At 53.2% G+C, this 24005-nt stretch overlaps 1 protein-coding gene across 2 annotated transcripts; it reads right to left on the bottom strand.

Annotated features, from left to right (window-relative positions):
- Positions 1 to 1500: 1500 nt before the first annotated feature.
- On the bottom strand, positions 1501 to 23353 carry Itga5 (integrin subunit alpha 5). 2 transcript variants are annotated; one of them, XM_013068486.3, is made up of 30 exons: positions 22871 to 23353; positions 16419 to 16549; positions 14363 to 14475; positions 14117 to 14240; positions 13883 to 13944; positions 13745 to 13790; positions 13382 to 13507; positions 13137 to 13181; positions 12846 to 12889; positions 11069 to 11125; positions 10829 to 10881; positions 10321 to 10529; positions 9781 to 9972; positions 9510 to 9555; positions 9232 to 9333; positions 8989 to 9044; positions 8718 to 8872; positions 8315 to 8452; positions 8120 to 8187; positions 7505 to 7655; positions 7334 to 7423; positions 7093 to 7172; positions 6889 to 6969; positions 6689 to 6794; positions 6166 to 6318; positions 5206 to 5289; positions 4982 to 5095; positions 3894 to 3992; positions 3224 to 3346; positions 1501 to 2578 (listed from the first exon to the last, which is right to left on the bottom strand). In XM_013068486.3, exons 1-30 carry the CDS (start codon positions 23242 to 23244, stop codon positions 2495 to 2497), a joined length of 3306 nt encoding a protein of 1101 aa, XP_012923940.1. In that variant the 5' UTR covers positions 23245 to 23353; the 3' UTR covers positions 1501 to 2494. The 2 variants fall into 2 exon arrangements, with proteins under 2 accessions (XP_012923940.1, XP_004872863.1); XM_004872806.4 differs by having other exon boundaries at positions 3894 to 3995; positions 22871 to 23352.
- Between the last annotated feature and the right edge of the window lie 652 nt (positions 23354 to 24005).

Raw genomic sequence — 24005 nt, 5'->3', positions numbered from 1 at the left:
CCCGCCTGCCAGCTGCCTCTTCCAAGCCCCCTCCCCCTTCCCACACCCCCAGCTGCTCTCTTCACTCCCCACCTCATTTTCATCTCCATCAACAGACAAGGAAAGGGTTCAGGCCTTCTAGCTACCTACTCCCATGTTCCTCTGGATCAGTGGAGTCTCAAGGTGGGAGGCACACTTGCGCTGCAGGGTTGGGAGATTTGGAAGAGGAAATCCAGCCCAGAAGCTCAAGGACAGAGAGGCTGGTACTAGACTACATTTGTGGCATTTCTGAGCCCAAGGAATTCCTTTCTTCAATTGTGCATCCATGGGAGAGACCTTGTCACTCTCAAAGCACAGGCACCACGCATCGACACACCCACACACCAGTTCAGTACTCACACCCCACTTCCTTTCCTCATTTCCTCCTCACAGCAATGATAGAACTTTCAAATCTGGCCCCTGGAGCTTGGCCGCTGCCACCCCACCCCTTTCCTGAGAGGGGGAACTCCCCTCAATGTAGATACAGCATGGGATTTTCCTCCCTGATTTGGGGGCCGTATACCCCGGTTGCCACCTTTGGAAATCCTGGGTGACTGCGTCATGTCTCTTCCTCCCCCTCTTCCCTCTGCACTGATGGGGTCTGGGAAGACATCCCTAAGTATAGAACTCTGACTCAGAAGGCACAGCGTGAGTGTGGTCCAGACATGGTCTCCCAGGCACTGCTAGGTAGGAGCCCAAGTTAACAGCCCTGGTGTTAGGTGAAGTCACTCTTCCTTCCTCAAAGTCCCATAAATTTGTGTCTATGCTGCCCTCTGGTGGCAACTTTCTGGTTTAACCTGACATGGACATCTTTGCCTCCAAACCACCCCATTCCTCCCTCGCTGCAGCAGAGATCAGGACAGGCCTTGGGGAAAGAGGGGGTGGCGTGGGGGTGGGGCAGGGCTCTCATTTTCGCAGGATTTCCCTTCAAAGAAGGGAACACTGTGACATGGTTAAGAAGGAGGGCTTTCACAGTCAGGCACGGCTAAGTTTGATTCTGGGACACACTATGTGACCTTGGGCAAGTTATATAAACTTTGGACCTCAGTTTCTCCTTGTGAAAACAGGGTTAATAGTAACTATGTCACAGGACTGTTAGAAGTCAAACAAAATCATGTACGTAAATTATTTAACACCACCCCTGCCCCCAGCACACAACAGCAATTAAAACACAATAGAAAAACCCCAACTGGCTGCCTTCTAATTTAGTTCTTCGCCTTTTCTCTCATTTACTCTGATTTAGGGAGGCCTAGGTGCCTTTTGCTCCATCTTTCCCAGTCAGCTTGGAGCCACTCTCTGCATTCTAACCTCATCTTCAAATGCCTTCCATCATCTCTTTCACCTTAGAGAAGTTGGGGGGACAGTCATACTCCTGAAATCTAGTGGAAAGAAGCCATGAGACAGGCATCTCCTTCCCACTGGGCCATCTGGATCTAGGATGAGTCTGGAAGGAACAGGGTGGGACACAGACTGCAGCTCTGGTCAGGGGACACTGGGTTGGGTTTATTGCACTTGCAACAGAGTTTAAATAAGTCCCGGGAATCCGGAGCTGAGGGGAGGGGAGGGAAGGGCAGGAGAGGGGCAGCGTCAGTGCAGCTGGTGGGCAGAACCCAAGTCCTGCAGGCCCACCGCTCCCCTTTCCTGGGAGGAATGACAGGGCCTGAGTCTGCAGGCTGAGGTTCCAGATCTGCTGCCATCAGGGCCTCGTCATGGCCCTGGGCAACTCCTGACTTCTCCCAAGTCAGGGCTGATATGGGTCTGCAGGCTCAGGTCTGGAGCAGACCCACATGTAGTCCTTCATCTGCTTCGATCAGGTTCTCAATGTCTGAGTCTGGGTTCCAGATCAACCCTGAGCCCCAGACTGGATCTGGTTCCATTGAGTTCTGATTCCCCCTGGAGCTGAGTTCTGGACCGGCATCCACCTTTGTCTGGGGTCTGCCCTGAGCTGGTCCTGGGGAAACATCCATGGTTAGTGTTCTTTGTTGGCCCACACGGGTGGGGCTGCTGCAGCTGCCAGGTCTCACTCCCCTGGTCCCGGGCTCTTAGCTGCAGCTTCTGGTGGATCTTTGACAAGGCTGACAAACATCCTTGCAGGCTGGAGCTGGACAGGAAGTCCTGATGGCAAGTATGGTCCAGGGTACTGTAACTGGATTCCTTGGCTATGGTTCCAAGTTGTTTTCAGAAACTCTCCAAAATGCAAAGGCTGCAGAAAGGCTGGGCCATCTGTCCCTGGGTCTGAGCCCTCCATCCATGAGAGGGCATGTAAACGAGGGTCCTTCACAGTGCATGGGGGGAGGGATCCCCAGCTTCTCGCCCCCCTTCCTGGCTCTGGCCCTTCAAGTATGTCTCTGGGCTAGGGAGAGGAGCTTCTCCCTGGCCCTCAGCACCTTCAGAAAGTGCCCAGTCCCCTCCTGTCAGCAGACTGAGGGTGGAGGGACTGGATCTTCAGGATTGGGGAGTCTGTGGTCAGGAGGATTCAGGCATCGGAGGTGGCTGGAGGCTTCAGCTGAGCTTTTTCCATGGCAGTGCCATATGGGAGGGAACGTTTGAAGAATCCAAGCTGATAAAGGGGGAAAAGAAGGAAAAGTACCACCATTTATCCTCAGCTCTTATCTCAAGAAGAAGCGAAGAGGACTCTAGTGCTCCCAATCTCCCCATCCTGTAAAAGTGGCTTCTGAGTTCAGACTAAGACTGTTTCTCCCAGAGGTCCAGTGAGACAGGAGGGCTAAAACTGGGATTTAGTGTGGAGAGTCTTTTACCAGTGCTTAAAAATGCCCCCAGTTAAGCCAGAAGGGGAAAGTAGTTTGAACTGAAGTGCCAAGTCTGATTGTCTAGTAGTGGTTGCCTTTTAAGGCTTCTAGGCCACTTCTAAAATATGATCAATTAATGATGGCTGCCATGGATTTTGGGAGGAAGTAACAGCACAAATACCTTGTATTTGCCACATGTGGGTTATAGTGATTTTGTAAATATGGGTAAACTTATCTTTCGACAAGAGAACTCTTCCTAAGCTCAGGGCTACAGAATTAAGGGAGATGTCCTGTAGGAAGGGAAGGATGGGATAAGGATGGGATGCAAATAGCCAGGGCTGGGCTGGGAGCACACAGCTGGAAGATTAACCCAGAAGGGGATACTTGGGATTATGCTGGGTTAAGGGCACAGAGTGATGAAAGGGTGGCCAGGTCACGGGCAGGATGTGGCTGACCTTGTAGAGGACGTAGATGAGCAGACCTAGGAGCAGGAGGCCAAAAAGGATGGCTAGGATAATAATCCACAGTGGGACACCATTGCTGCCTTCTGCCTTGGTCCACTGCACAGCCGTGGCCACCTGCAGAGGAAGTCCAGACAGGGCATGAGAACCCAGAAATTCTTCTTACTCGACACATGGGCCCCACCTGCCATTGGATCTAGGCTCACCCCCCACTTCTTGTTTTGAGCTAACAGCACTCTGAACTTCAAGATACAAGTTCCTGAAGTGTACAACATTGTCTCTTACTTTTGAGCTTTCCTGTCTGTTATTACCTTTCCCCAGAATCTTTCTTTCCTGCATAGTTAGCCTGAGTAGTTCCTTAAGGTCTCAGCTTACACTTCACTTTTGCCAGGAAGCCTTCTCTGACCCCACAAGACTGGGTTCAGGGGTTCCTAGAATGTTTCCACAAACACCCTGGCACTTGTCACACTGGACTAGCATTGCCTTCGAGGTTGTGAGTGCCGTTCCTTACCACTATCTTCGGCACCTGCACAGTTCCTGGAACATAGTAAATGCTCAGAAAATAGTTGTTACAATGGCAAGGCCAGTGCCTACCATGTTGCAGGCCCAGTCTGAGCACTCTGAGCCCTGTTTCCTTGGCCCAGACCTCTAGCCCTGGACTTACCTGAAGTTTCTTTTGGGGCAGCTGCCGTGGCAGGATTCGGTAGGGCATCTTCAGGGCTTTGTACTCGGCTTCACACTGCAGGCTGAATGGCTGCTGCTCCTTCTATGAGCAGGGAAGGGAAGTCAAGACAGACCCTCCTGGGATTGAGAGGACAAATAGGCTTCCCTATGGTCTGGTTTAGGCTGTGATCTTTCCCAATTTTTTTGTTTTGTTTTTGGTACCAGGGATTGAACTCAGGACCTTGAGCTTGTGAGGCAGGCGTGACACCACTGAGCTAAATCTGCCCCCCCTTATTTGTATTTATTTATTTTTTGGTACTGGGGATCGAACTCGGGTCCGTGCACTTGCGCAGCAGGTGGCAAAACCGCTAGCTAAATCCCCCCCTCCCCTTTTGTTGAGATAGAGTAGTGCTGTGTAGCCCGGGCTGGTCCCGGAGTCACTGTGATCCTCTTGCCTCAACCTCCTGAGGGCTGGGATTACAAGTGTTTGCCACCATATCTGGCGTCTTTCCCTATTTTGGAATCAGTCTCCTGATGTTTCTTTTCTTTTATCTTCTTTTCTTTCCTTTTTTGCTACTGGGAATTGAACTCAGGACCTTGTGCTTACCAGGCAGGTGCTGCGCTACTGAGCTACATCCCTGGCCCTCCTGATGTTTCTTGTATGGGATAATAAATGTGAAAATGAATAATTGTAACTAAAGAATGTATAACCATATGACTATATGTTCAATAAAAACAATTTTTTTGGCATGACTAATGTGAGTTAATACCTAGGACAATGCTTGGGCATAATGTGTGCCCTATAAATGACTCCTCTTTACTGCTGCTACAACTGCTTGCCTGAACACTGACCCATCTCCATCTCACTGTTCTACATCCCCCCCACCCCCTCCTTCCGAAAGGGCTGGGAAAGGGAAGCAATCACTCCACTGTGGCCACAAGGTGGCGCCAAGGACACATAGCCTGTCTAGAAAAGTCAAGGACAGGGGAGCTGGTGTATCTGGTCCTCTCCAAAGGAGAGGTGGCCATAGGTAAAGGGCAGAAGTGGTCTGGGGAGGCCCTGGGGCCAGGGGGTCAAGGCCTCCTCACCTGCAGGAAGGTCTTGGCCCAGACTCGGAAATGCAGCTGCAGACTCAGGCTCTGTTGCCGAGGCAGAGGCCCAAGCTCGCAGTGCAGCCTGAAACACTCAGCTTCTGGGCATTTCTGAAAAGAAAGAGGCAGCTTGAGCCTGGAGTTCTGCCCTTCTGGTGGTTCTGAAAGCCCAAACAGGTACTCAGTGCTTGGGCTCAGACCTCATTCCCAGTGTGGCTTACCAGAACCTGCGGCCCGGAGGAGGCAGGGCTCCGGCCTGGAGCGTCTCGTCTCTGCAGGTGGTGTGGGGACTCCTCGGGATCCAACTGGAAAAAGAAAGAGACCCTTAGCTGTCTCTTCCACCCATTACAGCACCCAAGTCAGCCTGTACCTGGGACCAGAGAAGCTTCAACCTATCTTTTTACAGATCCACCCAACCCACTACCTCCATGTAAGGCACCACGCAGGCTCAGTGCTGAAATATGGGACTAATTAAACTTGGTTTCTGGAGTTTACATGAAGATGTGTCCCTTCTCCGGCCGCAGGGCCTTTGTACTGGTTGTGATCTGTCTGGAATGCTCTTTCCTGCATCTCACAGGTAACTTCATCCTTGTCTTTCAGGCCTCAGTTTAACCATTACCTCTTCCAGAAGATTCTCCCAATAACTCTGCTTAGCCCTAGTCTCCAGTCACAGCAACAGGGCTCTGCCCTTTCACTGCTTTTCAATGCCTGTAATTTTGGTTTCCTTTTACTTTTTATTGTCTGTCACCCTCCACGGAGTGCACAGCTCCACGAACATGGGGACTTGGTCAGTTTTGTTTGGTGGGGTTTTTCCTGAGTCTAACAGTGTTCAGTTCGTAGACTCATTCAATTAAATATTTATGAATAAGCACCCTGGGAAACACGTACTGGGGCCCAGAGGAAAAGGTCTAAAGAAGGCTTCTTGGAGGAGGTGGTGTAGATCTGGGCCCCAGGAGGATGCCAAGCAACAGGGAAGGATATTTGGGGCAGAAAGCCAGAAATGCCGTGGATGTCTTTTTTTCTTTCAGGACTTAGAGAGATCTGTGTCCTCTGACCCCTTCCAGTGGCCTCGTCTGCGCTATGGGCATATCCCCAGCGCCTCTTACAGGCGTCCTTGACCCTTTCTGGCCCCTCAGCCCCGAGCCCCTAAGCCCGCCCCACACCATGTCCAGGCCCCTCACCTCCAGGCCCTGCAGGTTGGGGGTGTAATTGGTGGTGCAGTTGCTGAGTCCCGTAACCCTGGTCACGTAGAGGAGCTGATGACCTTCCCAAGCCTGGGGACAGCTGATATCCAACACACCCCGGCCGATGGTGCTGGGGCCATGGTTGATGAGCTGAGGGGCAAGAGGACAGTCAGTGTGAGAAGGAACCGGGTGCTTCTGCCCGCTCGTCCCTGCTCACAATGGTGCACTGTACCCTGCTGTAGGCCTCCCGACTCAGGACTGACGGAGGACCCAAGGGACAGAAATGAAATCCTCTCCAGCTGACACTTTTGGTTACGGCTCCGTCCTTCCTTTCCAAGCCTCCCAACTGGCCTGTCTCTGCCCTGGCCTCTGTCACAGACCCCTGCACATCGCTACTCCTCCCTCCTCAGACTTCCCTCTGCGTCCAGCCACTGTCATCCACACCAGCTCCTCCTTTCCATCGTTCGTCTGCCTTGTCTCACCTCTCCCTCTCCCTCGCCTGCCTTTCAGCTCTCCTTACCTCATAGACATGGTGGACGGCAGGGCCCACATCCCCCTCTGTCTGAGGTTGGTTTTGGGGATGCCAGTCACTGACTGGGAAGATCACGGCCTCTGGCTTGGAGACGCTAAGGAGAGGATTGGTTTAGAGAAGGAACCTCATAAGCATCCTTCCCCAGAAGTCTGCCCGCCCCCAAAGCTCCATTCTGCCTGGGCACTGACCCATTCAAGGAAACCTGGGCCTGAGCCTCCACGGAGAGCCGGAAGGAGACCACGTCGCTCTGTGAGTTGTTGAGATTCTTGCTGTGGGATGGAGCAAGACTGAGGTGGTGCTGGAGCCCAGCCTTCGAGAATGTCCCCTGCCCCAGGTTGGGCCGCTGCCCCACCTGCCCTCTCTGCTCCAGCTCTGGCCCTCCCGCTCCCTACCTGAGGATCTGGAAGTCAAACTGGATGGTTTCCTTTGTGTCCTGCAGATGACGGACAGTGAACCGAAGGCCACCCCAGAGCTGTGGGACAGGAAGGAGGGGGAATAGGGCTGTCACCAAGCGTTTGCCTTCCACTCCAACTTGAGGCTCCTCCTCTATGCCACGGCTATGCACTGGACTGGCTGGTCACTGTCCTGAGGTCCTCTTTCTCCAGCCCCCACCCCCTCCCATCCCAGACTTACGCTGGCTCCTGCCTTCATGGGGTTGCCCAGGTCACACACCAGCAGGCTCTGGTTCACAGTAAAATAGTCACAGCTCAGGCTGGAGAAGTTCTGGAGGTAGGTGGACACAGTCAGGTTTGGTGTCCCTCTAAGGCTTGTCCTCCCAGGCCCCACTTGAGAGTCCCCTCTCACCCCTGGGTTTCTGACAAGTCCTATGTACTCAGCCTCCAGAGGGGCTGTGACACGCAGCTCAGCCTCGTAGGCACCGCCCTCACCCACGTTCTGGGCATGGAAAGTCAGGATCAGGGAGTCCTTGTTACCCAGGTACACGCGATTCTGGTCCCTGGAGGAGACATACAGGGTAAGGGACACTAGGGAAATCATCCTCAAATCAGGACAATGAACCATTAAGAAACAGATGGTAGTAACAGACACCATTATGTGAGTTCCACCGCTCTGGCAGGTACTAGCTAGATACTTTATGTAGATCACTGCATTTAATCCTTCTAAAAGTCAGAGAAAAAAATCCTATTATTCTAACTACATAAAAAAGCTTCCAGGTGTGGTAACATATGACTGTCTGTAATCCCAGTACTCAGGAGGCTGAAGCAGGCGGATTGCTGGGAGTTCAAGGCCTGCTTGAACTATGTAGTGAGACCCTGTCTCAGAAAACCAAAAATAGAAAAAAAAGAAGCTGAAGGGCGAAGCTCAGTGGCTTCTCGAAGTCACGAAGCTAGTGTGTTCTTAATTCGCCTTTTTTTGGTGCCAGGTGCAACCTGGACTCCCCAAGTACCCCGCCCCACTTACCCAAACACTTCCAGCTGGAGGTCTGGCACACAGACGTTATCTTCTCCACAGTCCAGCAAGATCTGAGCCTGGGGAGCAGGGCACCCTTGAGACGGGTTTCTACCATTCCTGGGCTGCAGGGTCCCCTCTCCAGGGCCCCGCCCCCGGGTGCCCAGGCCTCTGGTCTCTGGGGCCCTTTCCCCGGCCTGTCCTTACCTTGTCCTCTATCCGGCTCTTGCTCTGATAATGCAGAACTGGCCGGAGGCCATGGCTGTCCGTGGGGGCTTCGGGGTCCAAGGAGAAGTTGAGGGCGATGTGAATTGGGGAGAGTTTGTCTCGAAATTCTGACTCGTTCTGGGGCCAGGGGAGAGAGTTCACAGGGTCAGGGGACTCTGGGGACTTGGTGGCACTGTCAGCCTCCTACTTCTTTTTATCTACTTGGGTCCCAGTTCTGGTTGCCCTCAGTGGTTCAAGGGTTCTGACTGCCTGGACAGGAGCCACTTCCTTAACAAAAGAATCTCCCAATGCCTCTCCCTCCAGAGGGGCCCACAGTCTCTTTGGGGTGACTCAAGAGTGAAGGAGGCCCCTGGCTAGTCTACACCCCATCTTGGGGCCATACCCGGAGGTAGATCTTCATCTCTCTGCACTCCTCCCGAGCCCCGTTCTGGATGAGCAGGGTCTCTGTCAGGGTTGCCTGTTTGGAGGCCAGGAACAGGGCTCGCCGGATCCCTCCCTTTTGCTTCTGCCAGTCCAGCTGGAGCTCCACTGTGAAACCTGCAGCCAGAAACATAGAAATTATGAGTCTGTCTCTACTTCCTAATCTATCTGGAGGTCCTGAGGTCCCCAGCCCCTCCTTCCCATCCTTCCGAGAGCCAGGCAGTCTCCCTCACCAATGGAATCAGGGACGTGTTTTCCAGAAGCATTGAGGCAGAAGCTAAGGTTGATGCTGGTGAAAGACCAAGAGAAAAGCCAAGTTGCTGGTGAATGTCACCAGAACAGGTGTCCTGTCTTCTACCTACCTCTTAGACTGACCCAGATGAGGACACCACCATTTGTCCCCTTCCTAGGGCAGATGTGGTTTCCCTCCCCATTCCCCGGCACAGATCTCTACAAGTTCCAGGGTCCCGGCTCACCAGGCCACAGGATTCCCCTCCAAGCTGCAGCTGCGTTCCTCTGGGTTGAACATGGCAGGGAAGATTGTAAGTGAGGCGCTGGCAGACACGATGGGGCGACCCCTGATAGACATGGATGGGGAGTAAATGGAATTAAGACTCCTCTGAAACCTGGGCACAAGAACCTGATGCTCAAGGCTCATAACACCAGTTCCCTCCGCACTGATTTTCCCAACCTTAACTGGAAGAGAAATTTCCAATGTCCCCAGGCTGCTTCAGTGCTCCCTTGGAATTCATACCTGTACACGACAGCCTTGTCCACGCCAAAGGACCCCACAATCAGATCTGCAAAAAGTCAAGAAACCATCCTTTACATGAACGCTGCAAGGTAGGATCCTTTCTTCCTAATTGCCTGTTACTACAGTATTGCTCCAGGAGGAAGTGAGGGAACACCGCCATCTGGTGGCCTCAGCTTAGAATTGCACCCAAAAGCTTAAGAAAGATAAAAACGAGTGTAGAGGTCTATGACCAGGGAATTTTAAGGTGAAAAGGGCCTTGGGTAGAACTCACCAGGATATCCGTTGCTATCCAAGTCTTGGCCTCCTCGAAGGGCAGAGCCAAAGAAGTCTGGGGTGTGGCCCACTGCCCACAGGGGCTGCAGAACCTGGGAAGGCTTAGAGCCCAGCCCACCTGGGCCCCCAGGGAATACAAACACTACTCCCTGCTGGGTCTCCCCACCAAAGGGAGCCCCAATGGCCACATCTGCAAGACATACAGTATACATCAGTCAGTAGGCTGGGAACCCAGGGGTCCAGATTTCTATTACCAGACCCCAGGATCCTATTTTTTCCCCATTTGTTGAACCTCGTTTTCTTTTCTTCTTTTTTTTGGTACCAGGGATCGAACTCAGGACCTCGCTCTTGCAAGGCAGGCGCAGCACCACTGAGCTAAATCTCTGGTCCCAATCCCGGTTTTCTAATCTTTTCAAACCCTAAGACCAGATTTCACTATTAAAGTTCACACCTCTACTTGGAAAGTCACAGGGCTATAGCTGACATACTCCTCACTCTTCCCAATTCACACTCAGCTCCCTGAGCCCAGGGTGCTTACCATTGTAGCCATCCTGGTCCAGGTCCCCCAGTGGGGTCAAGGAGCTGCCAAATCGGCCAAACTCATCGAGGCCAGTGAGAGTAAGGGTGGGTGTGGGGTCCATGCCGGCCAGGTGCTGCAGGTAGACATAGACTCTGCCCACCTCCTGAGGCCGCCCATCTGCTGTCCGATCCATGAGCAGGGGTGCCCCCACCAGCAGGTCATCCAGCCTGGTGGGGAAGGACAGATCCGGGCTTCCTGATAGCCTGTCTTGCTATCATCTCCCTAATTCTAGTACCGGAAATCCCAGGTATCCTGGACCCTCATGCTCCCTCCCACCCAAATCAGAAGACTCGAAGTCTCTGATCTTTAGCTCTAAGCTCTCTCCTTGTCCCCCAAAAGGTGAATGCAACTATGAGTGAGAATCCAGAGAAAAAGCCCTGGAAGGCACTCTGCTTGCCTGCCGTCCACACCCTCTTTTCCCTCCTGAATCTAAAGGACATCACGGTGTGCCCCTCCTGCTACTCACCCATCCCCATTGATGTCAGTAGCAGCCACTGCATAGCCAAAGTAGGAAGCCATCTGGGAGGGAGGAGACAAAGGACACACTGGTCAGAACAAGGTGGGGGGTCAAGAAAGAGGATCAAGAGGGACTGTGAGGGGCAGCTCAGAGGCTCTGGGGAGGGTGAGAAATTTGACGTTACTGAGTTGAGGCTAGAGCATGGTGGGCAGAGGGCCACACTGGAGCAGGGCTGGGGAGCGTCCTCACCTGTTCCCCTGAGAAGTTGTAGAGGGATCGGATGTCTGAGCCATTGAGGATGGTGACCTGGGGGTAAGGACATAAGCCTATTGGTCCTGGATAGCCCACAGCTGAAGGACAAACGGGTACAGGATCTCTGGGAGCAAGCATTCTTTAGAGACACAGCCCCCTTGTCCCTCACCCTCCCCGAGCTTTGCCCTCTCATTCCCATTTCTATGCTGTGCAGCGCCACCCATGGATGCTTCTCTACTTTTCTTCATGTCACTTACCAACCACTGATAGATTTCACCTTTATTGGTTTGCTGCCTGGCTCTGCCCACAAGAATATAAGATCCCCTGGGGCAGAAGCTTGGTTTTGTTCCTTGCTTTCTCCCCAGAGCCTAAAGTAGTGCTCATCGAGCAGGAGACACTCAGTTACCCCTGAGTGCACAGTGGGGCCTCAAGCCTAACATGTTCAAAACCTAAGCCATCCCTCATTCTCGTCACCCAGGCTACACACACTCGTGTCTCCCCTGTGCTCCCCTGGGTGACTGGCCCCACCAGGCCCGAGTCTCTGGTTTCTGCTCCTTTCTCATGCTCGCTGCTGTGATTTTAGTGAGCCCTTGGTCAGGGATGCTAGATGGCCTCTCTTCCTGCCTTGGCACCTCCCCCAGTGCAGCAAGACTGACTGCTCCAGAGTGTGTGGGAGGGATGGTTACCTCTGGCCTGGACACCCCCAGTGGTTCCTGCAGCTGCTGCCAGGCCTCAGAGCTTCTTGGCTGGGCCTCCAAGGTGCTGGAGAGTCTGGCCAAAACTTAGCTGTTTTTGCTCAACCTTCCCTTATTCTCCTCATCCTTAATCAGCACACAAAGCTGCTAAACTAGCCTGATATTTCTTCCCTTTTCATGCTGCTGCCCAGGATGCCCTCTTGCTGTATCTCCAGAGAGAGGCCACTCCTTCCTCTAAACTGCTGTATCACCTGGACTGCTTAGCACAGTGCAGAAAGAACGCTGGCTCGGGAATAAGAGACCTGTTTTTTTTTTTTGGTACCGGGGATTGAACTTGGGGCAGGCAGCAGAACCACTGAGCTAAATCCCCAGCCCCAAGAGAGAGCTGGTTTTAAATCTCCATCCAGCCTCTTACTAACCAAGCCCTCAGCTGTCATTTGTGTTAAAATGTGAATGATAATATCCACAGATTTGTGAAAAATCACAAATGACAGTGCCTGCCGCATGGCGGGCTAACGAATCGAGGTTCCGCCTGAGATGAGAACTGTGTGTGTCTTATCTCGCATACTTTTTTTTTTAATCTCAATACTTGATTAGAAATATTTTATATAAAAAAAGAAGTATTTTATAAGATGGGGTATGATGTCTTTTTCATCTTCCTATCTCCTACGTTACCTCAATAAATGCTGTTAATTAAAGAAACGCCTGTGGCACTCTTATCTGTAGGGCACTGGCCATGGTCTAATAATAACGGCTACCCGTCCTACACTGCCTAACAATTCACTAAGTATTTCCACGTGCATTATCTCATTCTACCCTTACAAGAGCCTTGTGAGGTCAGGGCTATTATTATCCCATTAGACCTACAGAGAAGAAGGAGGCTTAGAGAGGTTAAGCATGAAGCAGGGTACGAATAAAGAACAGACGACTTATCCAGAGTAAGTGCCAGAGAACTTGAACCCAATTCTGACTCCAAAGCCCACATTCTGATTCACTTTGTGAGACCTCAAAAATTGCTGTGTATGCTTTTTTGTGCTCAGGGAGGGGAGCAGAGTGAGGGGGGTTAGGCTGGGTCTTACGTAGCCATAGGTGAGGTTCCCTTTGGGCACACCAGCGACAAAATCTGCAAAAAGAAGAGAGTGGTGAGCTCTGGCAGAGAAAGGGGAACAGCAAAGTGGTGAATGTCCAGGTTCTGCTTTTTCTTTTTTTGGTTGTTTTGAGACAGAGTCTCACTATGTAGTGCAGAATGGCCTTGAACTATGCAGCCCAGGCTGTGATGACCCTCCCACCTCAGCTGGGATTACGGGCAGGCACCACCACGCCCGGCTGATGTTCTTCCCTTCTATCCAGCCAGGTCTGGGGACGCTCACCTTCTGTATCATCGCCACTGAATTCACCCACAGCCACAGAGTATCCTGGAGGACGGGATGGGAGATGTCAGCTTTCCCGCTTCAGGGCCCTTCTGCCCTGGTCCCCCTACCCCCCACCATGGGCCTTCACTGTCAGCCTGCATCTGACAAGTATGGCGCCCAACTGGAAGAACGGAGGCAAGGACAAGTGGGGACAGGGGCCCTGGAGCTCTTCCCTGCTGTCCCCTCTCCTCCTGCTCACTCACCCATGTAGCTGTCATCGTAGATGGAGCTAGCCTGGCGAGTCTGCAGCTGCCCCTGGACCAGGTTGATCAGGTACTCAGGGTAGTAGGAGTCTGCAATCTGCTCCTGAGTGGCGGACAGGATCTGGCCTGGGGAGGGGGAGCAGGTGGGGATGGACGGAGCGGAGGTGGCAGAGAGGGATCTGGGGTGGATTTCAGAAGTCTGAAGTCAAGAAGGGAAGCATGTAGAGGGTGATGGACAGGATGTAAATCTCCAAGGAGGAGAACCAGGAGGGGCAAGGAGGCAGAGGAGGGAAGGGGTAGTGGTTCAAGGCTGGAAGTGGAGAAGGGAGGCTGGTGCCAGGGCTAAGGAGGGCAGGGGCTTACCTTGCCAGAAATAGCTCCCTGGGCCACCTAGGACCACACGGCCGGTCTGGGGGGAGGGGGAAAGAGTGAGCCAAACATCTGGTCCTGACCCCACCCCATCCATCACCCACTGCCCCTTCCTCCTGGTCACCCTCTCACCTTGGTGATCTCAGCACTGAACCCGCCTTGGCAGTAGCCCTGCCCTGCTGCCGAGCCGAAGTCTGTGAGGGGAGAAGATGGGAAGAATGAGCCCTGGCCAGATGGACCATGCAGGAAAGGAGAGGGGACAGAGTAAGGCTGATCGTGCATGGGGGCTGTTGGGGAAGTAGTGCGGGCACAGGAGACACTCCCACAGGGAAGGTGGGACTGCCCGCCTGCCCTTGCTTGAGCTACCTGAGCGACAAGGTGCGTACTCCAGGATCCGGGTGAAGTTGCCTGTGGAGAGGTAACAGGTGCCCACTGGGTCATTCAGCGGTGGCTCCTTCTCTGTGCGCCAGCTGTACAATGGAGCACATGCCTGGGAGGGCCCGGAGGAGGCGTGTCAGGTGTGGTCCCATAGACCTTTGCTCCCTCCTCCATGGGCTATCCCTCAGGCCCCTCACCCCGAGACCCCTCACTGCACAGCCCCCAGCTGCTCACCAAGATGGAGGAGCCATGGGCTCGGATCGTGGCCCCGAACCACTGCAAGGACTTGTATTCCACAGGCTCCTGTTCCTCTGTGCCGGACAATGAGGACTCCAGGATCCGGGGGCCTTGGGGAGGGAAGAAGGGGGTCCTGCTGGGCGTTGGGCAGCGGGACTCTAGAGCGGACTCCACTTTAGCCTCAGGATGCCCAGCACTTCTAAACCCCCGAGGCCCTGAGTCCCTCGGGTGAGGGGAGCGGGAAAGGGTCTCTGTCTGCTGGGGGCAGATTCGGGCCTCTTCTGGACACACGCCCAACATGAGGTTTCTAGAGCTGACTCCCCTGGCCCCTCTGCTTCCTCACCTAGCTGGGACAGGATCCTTGCCGTGGGCCGAGGCAGGAGTGCGGTGAGAAGGGTGGGTATGTCCAAGAGGGTGACCCTAGCTGCACTCTTCTGTCTGTATCTGCCTGTGACCCGAATAGCATCCTGTTCCACACACTTTCGTCTGCCTCTCCTCCTCCTCCTCCTTTTTTTGCTTTCTTTTTTGTAGGACAGGGTCTTGCTATGTAGTTCAGGCTGATCTTGAACTCACTATGCAACCTCCTGCCTCAGTCTCTAGAGTGCTGGGATAACAGGTGTGTGCACCACTGATCCCGGCTCCCACATACTTTCTTGATCTTTGTCTCTTTCTCTCTTCCATTCCAAGCCTCCTCTCTGCCCCTATATGAGCACCTTTCTTATTCTTCTGATTCCGATTCCCATTTGTTTTTCAGGCTTTCTAAAATCAGCTTGTTTAGGGGTTGGGCAGGTAGTAGTTCAGTGGTACAGCAAATCTGTCATGTTTCATGATTCTTTTGTTTTTCAGTATGGGTATTAAGCTTAAACCTAGGGTCTTTGCACTGCACTATGCCCTCCTGCCTTTTTATTTTGAGCCAGGGTCTCACTAAGTTGCCCAGGCTGGGCTTGAACTTGTGATCCACCTGCCTCAGGCTCCCAGAGTGCTGGGGTTACAGGTGTGCGCCACTATGCCCAGCTATGTTTCATGACTTTTTTTCTCCTCTTTTTGGCACTACTGGGGATGGAACCCAGAGCCTTGGTAGGGAGCTACATCTCAGTCCTTTTTTCTTTTTTTGGTACTGGGGATCAAACTCAGGACCTTGTGCTTTGGAGGCAGGTGGTGGCACCACTGAGCTACATCCCCGAACCCCTTTTCTTTTTTCTTATTGGTGCATGTTAGATATACATAATGGTCACATTCATCACAGGGAATTTGTACCTGTACATGATTATATCCTGCTTCTTTTTTTCCCCATTCCCCTTCCCTCCCTTCAACCCCTCTCCTTTTTTTATGCTCTCCTCTTCTTTTTCTTCCTTTTTTGTTTTTTTGGCAGGAATGGATCCAGGGCCTTACACATGCTAGGTGAGCACTCTACTATTTTGTGTTCTTCTCTTCTGGTCCTCTCACCGCCTTTAGCCTTTATCTCTGGAGACAGCTTTCGTACGTACCCTTGCTCTGCTGTTTACTAGCTAAGTGACCTTGGCAAGCGATTTTACCCTCTCTGCTCACTTGTAAGGTAGTTGTTGAAAGGATCAAGTGAGCTGAGGTATGTGGAGTGCTCACACCAATACTGGCACAGAGCAAGTGCTCTTGACTGGACCTGCCAGTCTGTGGCTCCCTGCAGTATCTCTGCAGCTTGGGACTTTCAGCTCCTTGAGGACATGGCTGAATCATCTTTTAAGCTTGTGGCGCGGATACTGTGCAGTGGCTGGTGTGCACTATTACACAATGCTTAGTTAAAGGAACTGAGTAGTCCTCGAGACTCTTCCCTGTCTTTGTCTGTGTTACAGCCCTGGCCTCCCTGAGTTGTGGGTGATTCAGTGGAAATGAGAGCCACATGTTTCTGAATCACGCCCGCCTTCCTCAGGCTGGGCTGGGCTGGGAACACAGAATAAGTGCCACGCAGAGCCACTGGTTGGAGCTGCCTGTCGTGGGCGGCCCCTTGCTCCAGGCCTCGCCTCCAGCTCTGGTCCCACCACACTCCTGGCCCTCCCAGGAGAACTCCACAGCCTACCTTTGCTGTCAAATCCGATGGGTGTGCACTGCCCCGGGCTGGCGCTCCAGGGACAGAAGTAGACAGCACCACCCTGCACCACTCCCGGCTGACTGGTGTTAGCCTTGGGCGCTCCCACAAGCACGCTGACCCTGTGGATGTCAGGGAGAGGCACTTTAGGGTAGCTCCCGGCTCTGGGTTAGTTTCTAGAGGCAAGAGGACTCAGGCTTCTGGACCAGGCTGCATAGGGGTGGGAGAGATGCCCTCCGGATTGTATTTCTATCTCAGAAGATGCCACAGATGCCAGAGGCCCCACTGGAGTCAGGCAGTCCCCATGTGCCGCTGTCACTAACCTAACCCCCCCCACCTTCCCCTGTTTATAAGGAGAAGAATCACAGTCAATTCCTGGAAGGGAAACAGGGACCAAAGGGGCCAGACCCCAGCTTCTCCATCTCCTCTGCCTACCTGCCAGGATTACAGGTAGAGCCTGGCTGAGAGTACAGTGTGCTCAGCATGCACAAGGCCCTGGGTTTTGGGTTTGATTACCAACACCAGAGGAAAAACAGATACATAATAATCAAATGGAATATGCAGCTTATGATAGGAAAATAGGAAACTGAATCAGAAACTTTTTTTCTTTTTGAGACGTGTCTCACTATGCAGTTCAGGCTGGCCTTAATGTTACTATGTAGCCCAGGCTGGCCTTGAACTCACAGTGGTCCTCCTGCCTCAGCCTCTGAGTGCTGAGTGCAGCGATTACAGACACACACCACCACACCCAGCTTCTTGGGAGGCTGGGGCAGGAGAATGGCAAATTCAAGCCTCGTCTGGGCAATTTAATGAGGCCTCAATCTCAAAATAAATAAAAGGGCTGAGGTATAGCTCAGTGGTAAAGTACTCATGAGTTTGATTCCCACACACACCACAAAACGTGGGGGTGCAATTTAGATGCATAGTTCTTGGAATCCCAGGCTTCTCTGGAGCTTCAGGGTCCTGTCACCTACCCGTGCCCTCCCGTCCCAAGCCAAATCCTTTCACTGAGCCAAGATCCAGGCCTGGCTGCTCAGCTTTGGGGCGTGTAGGAGGAAAATGTGAGTCTTGGAAATCAGACAGGAGAAGTGGAGGACAGAGAAGCTGGAGGGTGTGTGAAAACACACTAATTCCCTGGGCCTGAGCTTGCCCTCACCCTGGTGCCTTGCAGTGGTCCTCACCTTCCTGGCTAGGTCTCTGGCTCAGCTCTTGAACCCCTTTCCCATATACCAACCCAGAAGACTGAATTCAAATCGTGTTCTACTGAGGCCCTCTTTCTAGAGAGTAGCTCAGTTCCCTCCTCAGGGACATTTGCCTCTGATGGAGTCCTGTGTCGGGGGAGTCAGAGTGGAGATCTGGGGCAGTTTTCTTGATGTCAGTGCTGCCTCTACACTCCTGGGCCCTTGCCTTCAAGGCTCCCTTCCACAAAGCCCTCAGCTCTCTTGCTTTCTCCTCCAGGGTCTCCTGTGAAGACTGCATCTGGGAGACTGGGTAACTTGCCCTGGCCAGTGTCCCTGCCAGCCTCGGCTTCTGCTTTCCTCCTGTGTCTGCCTCTGGTACGAATCCTCAGTCTCTCTGGTTTCTTGGTGTAGTTTTAGGTCCTTTCTTTCTCTCTTGACCTCAGACATTAGGTTTCTCTATTGGTTTCTGTTCCCCTCTAGCTTTCAACATTCTCAATACCCACCCCTTCCCTGATACTGGTGTATCTTCCTCAGCCTTTCTCACTAGCAAAGAAGGCCAAGAACGTTATGGTAGTGGTCATAAAGGCTGGGATATCTTCCAAGAGGAACAGGGGATGGAAACACCAGAGAGAACAGGCCCACAGGACTTAGGTAGGGTATGTGTGGGGGGTGAGGCCTATGAGGGCCAGGAGAAGAGAATGGAGGAGACAGAAAGCAGGGTCTAGACTCTTGAGGAATGCAAGCAGAGTGGCAAAAGGAGAGTTCCCGAAGTTATGGGGGATGGAGACGGGAGGTGCCAGCTTTGGTTACCCTGGGGACAGGAAATGTTTACTGCCTGTGGCTTCCTGTCTGTTTCCAACCTCACACTTCTCCATTTGTCTCCCACCCACTGGGCTCCACCCCTCCCACTCAGGATTACATCCAGCTGAGGAGTGGGAGCCAGCCATGCCTAAGGCACAGTGACCTGGTTAATTGCTAAATCCAGTAGGTGAAGCTGGTGCTGAGCTTGCAGTGCCCCAGGGATGGGTGAGGAGAGAGGGGTGTACTCTTTCTTCACTTAACAGAAGGTAGGTGCTCCCAGGGAAAGAGGCTGCTGCCCTCAGGCTTAAGAAAGCAGAAAAGGCTACCAACCTACCCAGAGCACTGGACCAAGGTGCCAGGAGTTTGGGTTCAGGCTTTAACTCAGAGTGGACTTGGGAAAGGACCCTTTCCCTCTTTTTCTGGGTATCCTCAGAGTCTCCTGGGAGAGTGAGCTGAGACCCAGGGACCCTGTTCCCATTCACAATTTCTCTAACACCCCCAGCTGTTGCACAGGGGCTGAGTCTGAGACTCCTGGGTTGGCTTGAGGGGCAACTTGGAATTTAGCCAGCCTGGAAGGTGACAGGCCTTACAAAGCTTATAAAGCCTGTGTGCCCAAAGGCCAGGGGCAACCTGTGTAAAGGTTCAGGATACCTGCATGTGGGCCTGGGACACAGATCCCGATGCTGGCCCATACCTTGGCCCTACTGCCTGAGGATTCAGAAGCCCTCCTACCCAACAGGCCCATGTCAATCCAATAAACAGTGCCCCACCACATGCCAAAGGAGGTACTCCGTGCCAAGGATGAAACATAAGCTAGTTTGTTCTTAATTTCCCATTCCTTGTTCCTACTTCCTAAATCTTGCAGTAGTTGGGACTTAGGGGTCCCAGAAAATAACAAAGGAGGGTCCTTGGGCCATTTTCAATATTTCAGAAAGCCCAACGGAAATCATGCATTTAGCTGATAAGGCAGCCCAAGCTAATTTAGACTTCAAGAGCATTTGTTTTTGGCTGCATTTATATCAGCTCATGTGGGGAACCTGGTTATCTCATGCTGGTCAGAAACTCTGATTGGCAGCTATAGATGTTTCTGGTTAATAAGAAAGACAATTAATTATTCCCTAAGAAATGCAGGTTAGCAAATGAAATCTTCCAAAATAGAAGAAGTAATTCTTCTAATTCTTCCAATGGAAGAAGTAATTGCTCTAATTTATTTTGAAGCCTCAGAACCCTGAGATTTTAGAGTCAACCCTTGGAGACATGGACTACTGCTTTTCATACTAATGCAAATGTCCCAGTGTCTCCATATGCAGTTAGGAAGGTCAGCTTGGTCCTGATCCTCCTACCTCATCTATGTCCTCATATGACCAATGGGAAAACTAAGTTCCAGAGAAGTTAAATAACATGTCTGGGGTGAGAAAATCCTTTCCAGCATAAGAATCAGATGGCAAAAAAAAAAAAAAAAAAAAAGAATCAGACTGCAAGAATCCTGGTTCCTAGGCCAGGGTTCTGGTCTACTTCATTGGCAATCTATCTCCTCCTGTCCTCTCCACTATCTCTCCAGGCGGGCTTCTGATTAACCAAGTCGCTGTTCAATACTCAGTTACTGTTTGACTCTGTTGGCCTTACAAAGTCGGGGCAGAGAGGAGAAAGTGGACCAGGGCCCAGTTCTTACAGCAGCTCTGGCCAGGCCAGAGTGGGACACCTGCTTCTGGAACCCCAAGTATACTCACACAAGGGATATACCTCGTTGGTTGAAGAGGAAGAGCTACCTCTCCAGCTATGCAGGGCCAAGTCATTTCTTTTCAAGCCTTAGAGTCTCTCCTCATAAATGAGTTTCCCTTGAATGGTCCCTAAAGTAACTTCTAGCTCTGAAGTTCTATGATCCTGAAGCTTCAGTTTCTGTATACCTAAAATGGGGCAACAGTGCTTAACACAGGGATTTTTTTAACAATCCAAAGGAGAAACTGATATGGAAGTGCTCAAGGTATGTGAGGGACTATTATTACTATCATGATTATATGGTGGTACATGCCTGTAATCTCAGCACTTGGGAGGCTGAGGCAAGAGGACTGCCTCGAGTTTGACCAGCCTGGGCTACATAGTGAGTTCAAGGCCAGCCTGAACTACACAGCAAGACTTTGTCTCAAATTAATTAATTAATTAATTAATTACAAGTAAGTACTAAAAGCAGGTAAGAAATGGGAGAAAACTTAAACAAAGAATGTGGTGGTAGTCAGGGAGGAAAACCCCACACGACTCATGCCTCCTATGCATTGCTCACCCTCTGTAGACAGGTGCCTTTTATATACATTGTCTCATTTAATATTAGAATGCTGGGTGTCTGAGAAGATGAGGTCCCAGTACAGGTCTGCAGCTGGTAGCTGGTGGGGACTCACACTCACTACTGCCTGACTGCAGGCTTTGCCCTTCCTGCTGTGCAACCTCCATGCTGGCTCTTACATCCTCTGGGGCAGCTTCGCTCTTCAGCAGAAAGGTGATGCAGGGCAGACCAAGAATCTGCCCTTGTGGCCCCTGAGAAGCTATGCTCTTTCAAGTGTGTGTGGGGGCAGAATGCTGGGAGTGCTGCTCTAGGACAATGTTGCACGGAGGAAAGAAGAGTGAGGTGTGTGCAAGCAGGACACCTGGATTCTCCTGGGAAGGGAGAGGAGAAAGGAGGATAGGACAGGATGAGAACACGGGGTACTATTTTAGAAGAGGGGTTCAGGGATGGTAGGATCAGGCCAGGGGGTAGACAGATACCTAGGGGAAAGGGAGTGTGTGAGAGTCCACATGTTTCAGGGGCGTGTTTTCGAAGGGAAGCGACACATTGAGGAGAGGGAGGAGAAGGTTAAAAGCCAGATAGCTGGATATGCTGATGGGGGGAGACCCCCATCTCCTCCCTTTCTCCTCTCTACTCCATTAGGGTTGTGGTTACCAGTTTGAGGGGCCCTGGGGGAGACAAGCCCTGGCAGAGGCTCCAGGCCAGACTGATGCAATGGGGTTTGGGCAAGAGGCCAGGGGGGTGGAGTGGGGGTTGGGTGGGGACCTTGAAAAGCCCAGATCCAACAGCTGGGGCCTAACTATCCTTTTTTCCCCATCTCCAAGTCCCTTGGACAAAGTAGACATTTGTCCCCCTCCCCAAATGAATTAACTAGATTAACCTCTTTTCTCGAAAAATTGAAGTGAGTAGACAGCAGTTAACTTTCATGTGTAAAAACAGCTCACCTCTGACAGGTCCTACCAAACCTTGAGGTGCTAGAGTGCAGGGGATAGTGGGAAGGAAGCTCAGCGCTCCCACTCCCAAGAAGGTATTACTCCAGTCATCCAGCTGGCTCAGGAATCTGGCTTCTGGGGGTCCCTGCCCCAGCCCAGGAGCAGTCACCTTCCTTTCTAACTTCTCAACCCCTTGCACACTTAAATAAACACCCTTGTTCTAATGTGGCCCCTGTGGGTACCCCACTTTCCAGGTGATCAGGGTTAGAGTTTGCTTGAGCTGCTGAGCGGGGAATAAGGATCCTCCTTTGAGACTTTCAAGATCCTTGGTTCCTTCCTTCTGATGCTCTTGGGCCAGGCGACCTGGAGACTCCCCAGCTTCTGACCCGACCTGGCCCCAGAACTCTCCGTCTCAGTTCAGCTCCAGCTACAGGAAATCAGCTTTTCTCTTCCTCCCCAGAGCAGGAGGAAGAAGGAAACTACCCCACCACCACCACGCGAGCGCGCGCGCACACACACCTCCCGACACATCCGTGCGCGGCCCTTGGCTGAGCCAACCCCCAGCTCCAGCGCCCCCAGTTCCAGGGTGCTGGGATTCTCCCCAAGTTCTTAGGTCGCCTAGTCTGAACACATTAGGGGTGGACGGCGGAGCTGAAGACTGAGGAGAATCGGGAGGGAGCCCCCGTTCCCCTCCCGGGTCTCTCCCCAGTCTGAGTTGAGGGGGGAGGGGAGGAAGAGGCTGGTCCCCATTCAACCTTCCGATCCCCTCAATCTGTCTCTCTTACTCTCATAGCTCGTCCAGCATGGACCTGTTTCCTCTCTGCACAATGGCTTCCTGGATCCCGAGGTCCCCCAGTAGTCCCTCGAGCCCTTCCTGGACTCCATGCCCCTCAGCGTCCCCACCAGCCTCAGTTCTCCCGACAGCCCACAGATCTCAGCCCGAGACCCTCCGCTCTCCATTCATGCGCTCTCCACTCCTTGGCCCCGAAACTCCTGCCCAGACTTCTAGCTTCGTGTCCTCTCCTCACTCGACACAGGTCTCGCCCCTGATCGCCCTCGCATGCCAGGCCCCTTTCCACGCCGGCCACGGTCCAGTCCCCCACTCCAGCGCGGGCCCGCAACTCTGCAGCCCGGGTTCTTGCAGACTCCGCCCTCCCACCTCCAGCCCCCGGCCCTCCGGACCCCGGCCGCGTCCCCAGGCTCTGGGCTGCCCCAGCCCCCATCGCGCCGCGGACCCTCGCCACTCACCCGACGGTCCCTGGCCGGTAAAACTCCACCGAGTAGCCAAAGAAGGAACCTGGGGGCCCTGAGAGCACTGCTGGGGCCTCCGCGTCTAAGTTGAAGCCCCCGACTCCGGGCGGCGGCGGCAGGAGCAGCAAGAACAGCGGCAGCAGCCCAGGGAGCGCGGGTCGGCGCCGGGCGCCCCAGCGCGGCTGCACTGCGCGGAGAGGGGACGCTGGCGTCCGGCTCCCCATAGCGCCCGCTCTACCCTGTCCTGGGGCCACCGACCCGGAGCCGCTTCCTAAACCTCCCAGAGGCGAATGACTCAACGCGGGGAGGAGTTTGCAGAACTCCCGACTGAGCCCTCCCCCCGCCGGCCGAGCGGGCTGGCGGGGGGGCATTCCGGGGTCCTCGGAGCGCAGAACCCGCGCCCCCCACCCCAAAGGGGCGTGGGGGGGCACACCTCTCCACCCCCTTTCCCCAGCCCCAGCTGGAGGCCGTTTGTCTGGCCTGGGTCAGACTGGGCGGGCTCGGGCTCTTCCCCCTCCTCTCCACTTCCCCTCCTTCCTCCCCCGCCTTTCCAGATGTACAACGTAAACGCTCGGAAAAGGAGTCGGAAAAAGGGAGCAGAGGATTTCCTAATGAGGAAAGGAATAACCTCTGGAGGAGGGCAGAGGGAGCCCTTGTATGGTGTGTGGGGTCTCTCTCATTTCTTCAGGAGAAGACTTTGGGGTCTAAAGAGACAGGAGACTCCTCTGGCTTCTGGCCAACTGGGATTCCCCTTTGCCTTCCGGGGCCACTGGGTTCCTGGGTTCCGGGCCAGCTGGATTTGGAACCAGTCGAGGCATAGGGCGCTCCCAGGCAGACTGATAGTGGATCTACACGGGCTCCTTGAGCTCCCCTGCCGCCCTCCCCCCCGCCCGTTCTTCCTCTCCTTGGTCGTAGGGTATGGAAACCTCTTTTAAACCTTCCTTGGGTCTGGCAGTTGACCAAGAGCCTGGAAGTGGTGGCCGCCTCAGTACTCGATCACACTGGTCCCACAAGCCTGGAGAATTGGGAGGGGTGGGAGTGATGGAGGTGGTGGGCGGCGGAGGTGCCTTGCAAAGGGGCCCAGACTACAGCTTTTGTTGGCTCTAAACTCCGGGAGCTGGAACCCAGGACT

Source organism: Heterocephalus glaber, unplaced genomic scaffold (assembly GCF_053883595.1).
Source record: "Heterocephalus glaber isolate CG9 unplaced genomic scaffold, H.glaber_assembly_v1.0 deba00001060, whole genome shotgun sequence".
NCBI classification, from domain to species: domain Eukaryota; kingdom Metazoa; phylum Chordata; class Mammalia; order Rodentia; family Bathyergidae; genus Heterocephalus; species Heterocephalus glaber.
The sequence above is the reverse complement of the archived record's forward strand: the minus strand, read 5'-3'. Positions and strand labels throughout refer to the sequence as shown.

Coding starts and splice junctions, on each gene's coding strand:
- Itga5 (XM_004872806.4), bottom strand. CDS start 23,244: ATGCCCCCCCGCCAGCCCGCTCGGCCGGCGGGGGGAGGGCTCAGTCGG. Junction 13,945..14,116: donor GTACGCACCTTGTCGCTCAG/GTAGCTCAAGCA, acceptor CTCCCCTCACAG/ACTTCGGCTCGGCAGCAGGG. Junction 11,126..12,845: donor GGAACCTCACCTATGGCTAC/GTAAGACCCAGC, acceptor CCTTACCCCCAG/GTCACCATCCTCAATGGCTC.